The sequence below is a fragment of the Bufo bufo genome, chromosome 2, assembly GCF_905171765.1.
Source record: "Bufo bufo chromosome 2, aBufBuf1.1, whole genome shotgun sequence".
In the NCBI taxonomy this organism is placed as follows: domain Eukaryota; kingdom Metazoa; phylum Chordata; class Amphibia; order Anura; family Bufonidae; genus Bufo; species Bufo bufo.
The window spans coordinates 648,360,373-648,372,796 of NC_053390.1; the positions used below are offsets into that span (position 1 = coordinate 648,360,373).

The window sequence follows — 12,424 nt, forward strand, 5'->3', positions numbered from 1 at the left end:
AGAGAGGTGACCAAGAATCAAATGGTCACTCTGAGCTCCAAAGATCTTGGGTGCAGATGAAAGAAACTTCCGTCTACCATTACTGCAGCATTCCACCAATCTGGGCTTTATGGCAGAGTGGCCGAAAAAAAGTCTCTTCTCAAAAAAAGACATTTAAAAGTTTGCAAAAAAGCACCTAAAAGGACTCAGACTGTAAGAAAAAATATTCTCTGGTCTGATGCCTCAGTTCTAAGCATCATGTTTGGAGCAAACAAGGCACTGCCCAATATCATCCCTGAAGTGAGGCGTAGTGGTGGCAACATAATGCTGTGGGGGAAAGGGGGGGGGGGCGTCAGTGACTGGGACAGGGTGACTTGTCAAAGTTGAGGAAAAGCTAAATAGAGCTAAGTACAGAGATATCCAGTGGGCTCTGGACCTCACACTGGGCAGAAGGTTTACCTTTCAACAAGATAATGACCCTAAGCACAAAGCCAAGATAACGCACAAGTGTCTTAGGGACAACTCTGTGGATATCCTTAAGAGGCCCAGCCAGAGCCCTGACTTGAAGCCCATCAAACATCTTTGGAGAGACCTGAAATGGCTGTTCATCAACGGTCCCCATCCAACCTGACACAGCTTGAGAGGATCTGAACAGAAGAATGGCAGAAAATCGCCAAATCAGAGTGTGCAAGCCTTGTGGCATCATACCCAAGAAAACTGGAGTCCGTAATGGCTGCCAAAGGTGCTTCAACTAAGTAATGAGTAAAGGGTCTGAATACTTATGTCAATGCAAGATTTGAGTTTTTTCCTTTTCAATAAATTAGCAAAGATTTTTTTGTTTTCACTTGGTCATTATGGGTTATAGAGTACAGAATGATGGGGAAAAATTTGAGGTTTTTTATTTTAGCACATGGCTGCAACATAACAAAATGTGAAAAAAGTGAAAGGGTCTGAACTCTGAAGACTTTCTGAATGCACTGTATTCCTTACAATCCAAATGAATCCAGTGTTTGAATCATTGTATGAGATGCTTCTGTAAATATGTTGGTTGAAAATCAAATCAACAACTGCACACTTGGTGCATTTACCTGGAATTACTTTTGCCCATTTTACCACCTGTATCATCTGCTTCCCAGCCAAACGGTTGAGGCTGGACAAGAGGTGCTCAGCTGTGTCTGGCTGGGCATGGTCATATCCTGCAAACACTATTTCAGGTTCAATGTTTTCAAGTATTACAGCTGCTGACAGGGAAAGTCCAGGGGATACAGTGGATATAATTGGAACGATAGTTGTGTTTGTGGATACAGAGGTTTCTTTTGAGGTGGATGTGAATGTTGGTTCCTCTTTTGGACTTTGTAGTGGAGGCTGTTGATGTGGTGGTGGTTGCTGGTGTTCCTCATTAACTCCTTTTAATTTTCCCAACTTTTTTGACTTTCGAGCTGGAAGGACAAAAAATAAAATTAAAATAAGGATAAATGGAAAGGTATACAAACATGTATAGGACTAAACTTTCTGTAAACCATCTAGAAACTTATACAGCTCTGTGGAATTATGCAAAAGAATAAGTATATGTTTAAAGTGGATTGTCTGTGGCTCTATTAGAGTCACTAAATGAAATCAACTTTTTTTTTTTGCACTTCATCTTAAGCATTTCATCCAGTGGAGATTAAACGGAAAACATTTTCATAGAAATTATTTAAAAAAATTGTATACTGTCAGATTTGAATTCCACATTCCATGAAGACATCTTAAGATATATAAATTGGCATGACCAGTTCTTATTTAATGAAGTTTTACCCTTAAGACCATATATAATTCTGATATTAGAGGGGTTGTCGCACTTCAGCCAGTGGCATCTATCATGTAGAGAAAGTTAATACAAGCCACTTGCTAATGTATTGTGATTGTCCATATTGCTTCCTTTGCTGGCTGGATTCATTTTTTTATCACATTATACACTGCTCGTTTCCATGGTTACAGACCACCCTGCAATCCATCAGTGGTGGTTGTCCTTGCACGATATAGGAAAAAGCATTAGCCTATGTGCGCTCCCGTGTTCTCTGCCACCAGTGAAGCTGATGCTTTTTCCTATAGTGTGCAAGCACGACCACCACTGATGGATTGCAGGGTGGTCTGTAACCATGGAAACGAGCAGTGTATAATGTGATAGAAAAATGAATCCAGCCAGCAAAGGAAGCAATATGGATAATAACAATACATTAGTAAGTGGCTTGTATTAACTTCCTCTACATGATAAATGCAACTAACTGACGTGAGACAACCCCTTTAATGATTCATTTTAGCATTCATAATGACTGGCCCAATAAAGCCATGTCAAAATATTACATTGGTGGAGTTTTTTGGGCATAGGACAGAAGATGACTGGTTGATTCCAATGATTACATTTTTTGACAGGAATATATGGCATCATCAGTAATAATATAGGAGTAAGAAATAAATAAGAAAATCAGGTTCTATTACTCTGGAATCCCAGATATAGATGTCTTCTATACAGATACACACTTGCAATTCATTTGCATTGCAAAAAAAGTAATCTGCTACAATGTAACTGCAACTATTTTTTATTTAGTCGTTACAACTGTGTTTTAATAGGAACAAATTATGTTGTTTCCAATAGATGATGTCTAAAACATTTTTTTTATACCAATGCACCTTTCCTCCCCCATGATTCCAGGGCCGGGATGAGGTATTTTGACACCCTAGGCGGAACAGGCAAATTGACCCCCCCCCCCCCCACCCTTCATCTGAATCAACGCTACTTCTTAATTATAGAGATTGTCCAGATTTAGAGCTGAACCCGGATATATCCCCTTTTTCCCCCAGGCAGCTCCTCTGATATGGCATTGGAGCATTTCATGCTCTGTGCTGTATTCGCGCAGGGCAAGGGCTGTCTGTATATATTTTACACCACTAGGCGGAGGCTTCCACCAGACAGTGTTGACGGTGACATCACAGAAACTAATGGGTGGGCTTTAGCGTGGCGAAACGAACGTCGGGGTTATTTTGTGCCCCCTCCAGCTCTGCAAACGGTATGTTCAGATTTATACTATGCTTTGCTCATTCCTTTGCCTACGTATTTAGGTTTGTTACCATATGCTTAGGTTAGCATAAACACTTTATGCTTTACTCTATCGTTTTGTTCTTGGCAATACCTGTGCCTTACTAATAGCCCACCACTCTGCTGGGGCATTGGATCAGCAGTGTTTAGTGGACACCATGGCATGGATGATTGATCCTATATTTATATAAAACAATAGAGGGAGTACATATCAATGGTGGGAATGAATCATGTGGTGTATTTGAATAGGCTTTCTAGCTATGTTCCCACACAGTCATTCAGTTATTTTGTTTATATTTTGGGTATCTAATGTTTTTAAAGTGGTATAATCGAAGCCCAATGTTATTCATGACTAATGCAGCTTTGGACTTAACGAATTTTGCCTCCGCAAAGCACGTTCATTTAAATGCTGCAGACCATAACAGGCAGATGTATTTGGTCAGGGGTTAGAGATCTACTGTGTGTTTTTGCCACAACTTAATTACTTTAATAATGTGAAAAAAAATCTAATGAAAAAATGAATGAAACTTGTGTAAAAGAAAACTGGCTTAGTTGCCCATAGCACCCAATCAGATTCCACGTTTCCATTTTCAGAACATCTTTGGAAAATCTGATGGGTTGCTATGGGCAACTACACCAGTTTTCCTTTACATCAGTTATTATAAATCTACACCATTGTGCTTTTTATCTTCTAACGTTAAAGGGAACCTGTCATGTGAATATTTAATTATAATCTAACTAATTATATACAATCATTAACTACTAAAAAGTACCTTAGATGTATTCACTTACTGGTGTGACAGATGGTTACCTCATAATATACACACAAAGATGCCACATGCCAATGAGCTGATTTGAGTCCAGCGTGATGTCAGTGAGTCCAGCGTATATTTAATTCAGAGCTATAGCCACTGCCCTGCCCACCTGCTGCTGGTTCATATGGAAAATAACTGTCAATCAGCAGCAGGTGGGCGGGGAGAGTCAGGAGCTCATGAATATTCATGACTCATCATTATCAGCTGGAGCTTTTCAATACAAGATGTTGGCAGATTGACTGGGTCAATCAAAGAAAGTGACCCAGCATTTTGCTAAGAGAATCAGTCACTTATTTATGTTGCCCTTAGTTAGGACACCATAAAACTGGTGACAGGTTCCCTTTAACACCAATCAGAGCCTCTGGCACAAAACCTAGAGACAGATTTATGAAAACTGTCTACATGTAAATCTGACTTTGTTGCAAATAGCAACCAAATCACATTGCAGCTTTAATTTTTTAAAAGCAGAATACGAGATGAAATCTGTGCTATTATTGGTTGGTATGGGCAACAAAGACAGATTTACGGTTTAATAGTTGTCCTAAATCTCCCCCATAGCTTAAACAGTACCAAAGCATGGCAAAGAAATGATAATCAAAACCAAAACAGGAAGTGTGTGCGAATCTCCATAACTCAATGCTATATAAACATGTCACATTGTATAAAATATATATTTGCTTCTCAAACCTGTAAATCAACCACAGTGTGTATATTTCTGAATGATGAATGAGCACAGTAATAGTTAGAACACACATATAACCTTGACAATATTATGTAGACTTAAGCTGTCCTCCAAATGGCTGCTTTATATGATTTGCGATTTTTAACGAAAGTACATTAGTCGTCTACCTGGTAGGCAATCACAGACAATCATGTAAAGCACCTTAGTGGCATATTTTCATTTCTCCTGTGTGAACCGCTACGTCTGCAGTTCTTTTCTACTGTGTGATCCTAATGGATTCAAATGAGTGTTCTTCAAAACTTTACAAGAGTTAAACACTTATGACTACAGCGTTTAGCACGCGGCATTTTCACTGGTCACAAAATAAGAAATTCCATGATAAACTTGTTAAATTAACGCAGTCTATTAAGAAAGCAGGTGTACAGCATTAGGTAGAGACTAGCTGCCTACCACATTAGTGGAAACCAAAGCCAATGACTCTGGAAATAGGCGGCCGTGATCAGGAATATTCCTGCTGCGGAGCTGTCACTCTTTATTTTAAAGGCAAATCATTTTTGAAAATGCTCTACTGCAATGTTCTTACTGTCACTACTTGTAATTACATAGGTCAGCAATGTTCAACTACTATTTTCACCAGCAAGACCCCATTTCTCATCTAATTATGAGCTTGTATAACCAGTACAATGTGGGCTATCAATTGGACCATTGAGACATTGGTGCTGAAGTTTACCTACTGAAGCGATATTGTGCTTTCAGTACATAAAGCTTCCTTATTCTATAATGGTGCACAGGTTCTAGTATACTATCTATCTTTCTATCATCTATCTAGTCTCTCTATAGTCATCTTTATCTTATCCATCTGTCTTGTTCCAGCGACAGTGACCTCTGATTCCACTGCATCCAATCTCTCTTCTAACAGGTCATGAACCCAAGTGATCAACAAACGACTGGGAAAGATTTTCATCTTTTAGATATAAACAAATTTCACAACTTTTCATTGAATTTATTTTTTGAAACCTGGAAACTTGAGAATCTAGAAAACAAATAATTTATGGAAAAGATGAAGCTGGTTTTCAAGCCATGCTGTTGAAGGGGTGTTCCCATCTCAGTACTTCAAGGACTACCCATTGTACAACCAGGGTCATACAATGGGAATTCCATGAATGGCTGAGATGTGCCAGAGAATGACAGAATTAACCAATAGGGCTGTGCTACGCTGTTTCTGTAACTCCCATAGAAGTGAAGGATCCCAAAAGATCATTGAGAAGTCTCATCCATGGACTGCTGAGAAAACCTGCAGCATAAACTTAGACAGAACTGTTCCTGGTCAAGTCAGTTGGCCGATCACCTATATGCCACATAAATGCCAAAGTCTAGAAAAGCGGCAACTATTGCTTTTCACTGATTTGCACACAAGCAAGTTTTTTTTATAATAAATACATTATATTTTTAATGGCATTCAAGACTGTGGAGGCTAAAATAGATATCAATCTTTAATGGATATAATCCGGTCCTGAAATGTCGAGAAACCAATGTGCGGAGAGCAACAGCTTGCTGCCTACCTCTTTCCCCGTACCCAGTGTACACCCTATTTCAGATACAATTTATATGCAGTTACATCTTACTTATAGCAATAATTCTACAGTAAACTGTACATCAAAACAAGTCCATGCTCAGCTGTCTGCTGTGGCAGATCCCTCAGTTCTCCTCCAGAACGAGTGCGCTAAGGGGGTCATTTATTAAGATGTAATCATCCACCCTTTAGTTGGCGGTTGATGCGCCGAATTGAAGTAGAATGGCCGGCCTCTACATAACTTTGGCGTAACCACCTCTGGTCTAAATCTATGCCAGCTCCCTTACTGGTGTAGATTTAGACCACTTTCTACGCCTATAACAGCCGTAGAAAAATATAAATAAGAAGGGCCTGCCCCTTCCCCGCCAACACCACGCTCCTTTTTTTTAGACCTGTCATGAGTGGGGAAAAGCCGCAGATTGCGCCACAAAGGTTATTTATGTTTATATCTGATAGTAAACGACCCCTTAAAAACAGAATCTGTTTTTTACGGATCAGAAGAACGGAAAACTAAACGGTGATATAAACTCAATGTCAATGTCCCTTTACCAAGATGCTGAACTTTCTTAAATACTTTAACAAGGATAGTCAATGAATCTCTACAGACTTATTTACTGTATTGTATAATATAAGCTCCTTTTATTATATTCCTACAAAAATACACACAAAAACACATCTCTGGCAATGCAATATATTTCCTCAAACATACAGAAACTCAAATACAGAAATACTGAAATGACTGATCTTGAAACGGTTACCTTGGTGACCACTAAGTGTGCGGGGAAGTTAGAATTCCATGTTGAAGGTCAGGTAGGATAGCACTAGTGCAGCTTTACGAAAAGACCTCCTGCCTCCCAGAACTACTGCCATGTCACAGACGTCTCAAAGAGCCTTGCTACGATTTCTCAATATTATTGTTTGTAAGCAGAGGTCTACAATGTTGCCAAGGAAGCGGTTAACGATATAGACAAAGCAGATACATCAGAATCCTACTGTGTTCATCTGTTAATGTGTACAATGACTAAAATAACAGAAAGTCCTGGAACCAATTGAAAGCATTTCCATTACTATAGAATGCATCGCAATTAATGGAAAAGAAGAGCACTCCCACCGAAGCGCATACATTTACTCATCCATCCTCATATGAAAATGGCTCGCAAGTACCTGAAATCATTCTTTATTTAGGTTAATATATTATATGATTTTATTTTATCCTGTTTAGAATGTTTTCCTTCCTTCCTTACCGTTATTGAAGTATAATGGCTGTCGGTGAACACAAACACACATCAAAAGACTATTATTAAGATTTGAAAAGGAAAACACAGGACTATTTTTTTTACTGGAAATGGAAATCTTATTGATCACGTACCAGTCAAAAATAGCCCCAGACCCAAATACCTAACATGGTCTGAATTTTTCTGTTCTACGGTATATGCTAGTGATGATATTGTCTGGCTTAGAACGTACATTTCCAAGCAACTTATCGGTGCATTCTGATTTAATAGAGGACGTCCCTCATTCTGAACCTCCTCCAAAGTGTGCACAGTGACTATAAAGAGCATCTTTCCCTCTCCTTGGAGCACCAATAACATCCATGCATTACACAAACAACCCATTAACGTAGGATTCATGCACATAACCAAATATGTTTTGTGGTCCAAAACTCGCAGATGCGCAAAACATGGATCCCTGTCATGTGCATGCTCCCGTTTTCTTTTTCACTTCAATAGAAATGTAAATAGTCAAGAATAGGAAATGTTCTACGTTTTTGATGGGACGCAGAAATGACGTGTGGCCCCTTGAAATGAAGAATGCAGATTGGACGTGGACCAAATATACGGTTGTGTGCATGAGCCCTTAATCTGTAGCGTAAGGCCTCTTTCACACGGGCGAGTTTTCCGCGCGGGTGCAATGCGTGACGTGAACGCATTGCATCCGCACTGAATCCGGACCCATTCATTTCTATGAGCTGTGCACATGAGCAGTGATTTTCACGCATCACTTGTGCGTTGCGTGAAAATCGCAGCATGTTCTATATTGTGCATTTTTCACGCAACGCAGGCCCCATAAAAGTGAATGGGGATGTGTGAAAATCGCAAGCATCCGCAAGCAAGTGCGGATGCGGTGTGATTTTCACGCACGGTTGCTAGGAGACGATCGGGATGGGGACCCGATCATTATTATTTTCCCTTATAACATGGTTATAAGGGAAAATAATAGCATTCTTAATACAGAGTGCATAGTACAATAGGGCTGGAGGGGTTAAAAAATGTTAAAAAAAATTTTTTTTAACTCCCCTTAATCCACTTGTTCGCGCAGCCCACATCTCTTCTGTCTTCTTCTTTGAGGAATAGGACCTTTGATGACGTCACTGCGCTCATCACATGGTCTGTCACATTATCCATCACCATGGTAAAAGATAATGTGATGGACCATGTGATGAGCGCAATGACGTCATCAAAGGTCCTATTCCTCAAAGATGAAGACAGAAGAGATGCCGGCTGCGCGAACAAGTGGATTAAGGTGAGTTAATTATTTTTTTATATTTTTTTTTAACCCCTCTAGCCTTATTTTACTATGCATTCTGTATTCAGAATGCTATGATTTTCCCTTATAACCATGTTATAAGGGGAAATAATACAATTTACACAACCTTGAACCCAAACCTGAACTTCTGTGAAGAAGTTTGGGTCTGGGTACCACATTCAGTTTTTTATCACGCGCGTGCAAAACGTATTGCACCCGCGCAATAAAAACTGAACAACGGAACGCAATCGCAGTCAAAACTGACTGCAATTGGGTACCTACTCGCGCGGGTTTGCCGCAAAGCATCCGGACCTTATCCAGACACGCTCGTGTGAAAGAGGCCTAACTCTTCATATTTGTGGTGGAGCTGCAGGAAAACTGAACACTTGCTGGCAAGTTCCCTTGTAGTTAAAAAGAACCTGTCATGTTGAACATGGTGTCTGAGCTGCAGGCAGCAGTTTATAGAGCAGGAGGAGCTGAGCAGACTGATACATAGTTTTGTATTAAAAAATTCTGTAAAACGTTTAATTTATTCATTTATATCCGTGCTCATTCTGGGCTTTAACATCAAGCAGGTGGTCCTATCAGTGATCAGAGCTAGCTGTCAGTCACTGATAGGAACTATTTTTTGACTTCAAAGCCCAGAAACAGCAGGAATTTAAATGAATGAAATAGTCTTCTGAATATTTTTCCACAAAGCTATGTATCAATCTGCTCAGCTCCTTCTGCTCTGCAACATGCAGACTATTTTGCATTTTCATGTTGACAGGTTACCTTTAATAAAAATGTATACTCCTAACTAGAAAACCTTTTTAAAAAGAATTGGTATAAAAAAAAAGATAAAAAAAGTCCAATGTTACACCCGTCGCAGTCTTGAAAGTAAAAAACACAGCAATCATACTGCAAGCTATAGTGCAGCTAGTAAACAGATGGACAAAAATATGGTTGCACACAAACTGAGAAAAAAAAATCTATGATCAGGATATATTAAATAGTGCACATGTAGTGCATATTCTGTTATATGCTGTGCCTGTATCTCCATATGATGAAACATAGGTATACAAGAGCTTGTTTCAGGGAGTAAGAAATTGAAGCATGCTCAATAGGATAATGGTATGCAGAGATACATGCACACAGCCTGCAATACCGCTTCTATTGTGGTCCCATACTGCATCAGCAGACATCTTGGCAACTAGAAATAAACTGCCTTCAAACACTGTCCTGTGGTTTTTATTGTATACAGGGGCGTAGCTAAAGGCTCATTGGCCCTGGTGCAAGAGTTTAGCTCGGGCCCCTCTTCCCTCAAACCTTCGTGCTGCATGAGGCAAAAATTTAAACTGCACCCCTCCCCCTCCTCCTTACCAAATTCTTAACCTAACCCCTTCTGTCCAGCCAGAGGTGTAACTTGCATACACTTTCTATAATACCAGTGTCTTCTTATGTGGCACAAGGGTCTTTGGGCCCCTCAGGCTACTGGGCCCGGTAGCGACTGCTACCTCTGCACCCCCTAAAGCTACGCCCCTGATTGTATACATCTGCTTTAAAGGGAATCTGTCACCTATTTTGACCTATTAAACCGTTAAAATAGCAATGTGCAATAAAGAACCTTCTTACCTACATGTGTCTTCTTCCTTTTATTCAACTGGGCACCAGAGCAGAGTAATAACGCACCTCTGGGCACCTTGGAACCTCATTTATAAGAATGAAAAGTTGAATAAAAGAAAGAAGACACATGTAGGTAAGAAGGTTCTTTATTGCACATTGCTATTTTAACGGTTTAATAGGTCAAAATAGGTGACAGATTCCCTTTAAAGGGAATGTGTCATCGCTTAATCTATGAAATTGTATAATCAACTTATATATATGCTTTACACAATCAGTGTGCACTGTGTTGACATTATAAAGAAGGTATCACTATTACAGTTTTTTTTAGGTCAATGAGGTTGAAAACTCACTTTTAGCACAGTACTTGCCAAAAGTTGAAAAAAGGGGGCAACTTAGGGCTCTTTCACACTTGCGTTCTTGTCTTCCGGCATAGAGTTCCGTCGTCGGGGCTCTATGCCGGAAGAATCCTGATCAGTTTTATCCCAATGCATTCTGAATGGAGAGAAATCCGTTCAGGATGCATCAGGATGCCTTCAGTTCCGGAACGGAACGTTTTTTGGCCGGAGAAAATACTGCAGCATGCTGCGCTTTTTGCTCCGGCCAAAAATCCTGAACACTTGCCGCAAGGCCAGATCTGGAATTAATGCCCATTGAAAGGCATTAATCCGGCTCCGGCCTTAAGCTAAACGTCGTTTTGGCGCATTACCGGATCCAACGTTTAGCTTTTTCTGAATGGTCACCATGGCTGCCAGGACGCTAAAGTCCTGTTTGCCATGGTAAAGTGTAGTGGGGAGCGGGGGAGCAGTATACTTACCGTCCGTGCGGCTCCCGGGGCGCTTCAGAGTGACGTCAGGGCGCCCCACGTGCATGGATGACGTGTCGCATGGATCACGTCATCCATGCGCATGGGGCGCTCTGACGTCATTCTGGAGCGCCCCGGGAGCCGCACGGACTGTAAGTATACTGCTCCCCACTACTACTATGGCAGCCAGGACTTTAATAGCGTCCTGGGTGCCATAGTAACACTGAACGCATTTTGAAGACGGATCTGTCTTCAAAAGCTTTCAGTTCACTTGCGTTGTTACGGATCCGGCGGGCATCTCCGGCAAATGGAGTGCACGACGGATCCGGACAACGCAAGTGTGAAAGAGGCCTTACTGAGAGATGTGGTCTCTAAGATTTACACAGATTTATTAACACTAATCCCAGATAATATTGCAAATCTACACCTGCTCATAGCGGACTTTAGTCATGCTCCTTAAAGCTGATACAAATCTCAACAGCAACGAAATGCCTGTATTACACTGACCATTTTTTCGTCCGATAATCGTGCGAACGCTCATTAGCAATCATCTTGCAGTGTAATATTGCCGCCGATTGCCCGATCTGACATTTCTGATCTTTAAGCACGCCTAAACCACTAGACAGTATAGGGACGAGCGTTGGAATAGCGATCGCTCCTCCACATGCTGCAGAGGAGACTGCTTTATGTAATAGAAGCGGTCTCCTCCGCTAGCTCGCAGGCGATTGCTGGGAGGGAACACTTCCCTCCCGACAATCCCTTGCTCAATTATCCTGTGTAATACAGGCGTTAGAAAATCTGCCCCATACTATATTATCTGTTTATGTCTCAACCTAAGTGGTAATAGTAGAAAAGTAAATGCAGGCGGCACTGCCGAGTGTCCCAGGTACGTGCATCAGGTCCTCAAACACCTGTCCCTTTTAAACACAAACGGTGGTGCACAGCCCCAAACTTCAAAGACCGTAACAATTCTAGATGAAAAATAGAAGAGGCGGCACTCGCCAGTGCTGATAAAAAAGATCCTTTATTTATCCAACTCAGTATTTGGGCAGGAGCATACAGTGTCCAAGTGTATGAAAAGTTCGCGGCGACGGCCGTTTCGCGCTAGTTTGCGCCTCGTATGTCTGAACGTAAGCCACCTAATAACTGGTATATAGTCAGAGAAAAGTGTCTATCACTGCATCTCATTTATCATCCAGTCTGAGCCCCTGTGATAAATCTACTGCAAATCTGGTAGATCTAGACAACCTGTCTGAGTTCACATCATCTATAGGATTAGTAAATATGCCCGTGTGCAAATCTTAAAGCTAAGAGCTTGAGATTTGGTGAAATTCATTTTGAAGTGGGAGAAACAGCCAAAGAT

General features: G+C 40.8%; 1 protein-coding gene across 2 annotated transcripts in view; it reads right to left on the reverse strand.

Moving 5' to 3' along the window:
• NR3C2 (nuclear receptor subfamily 3 group C member 2) overlaps positions 1-12,424 on the reverse strand; it is a 368,336-nt gene that overhangs the window by 51,176 nt on the left and 304,736 nt on the right. For both annotated transcript variants that reach the window (XM_040418530.1, XM_040418529.1), the window contains exon 5: positions 1,068-1,418. In XM_040418530.1, coding sequence (XP_040274464.1) covers positions 1,068-1,418 — 351 coding nt within the window. The remainder of the gene's footprint in view (positions 1-1,067; positions 1,419-12,424) is intronic.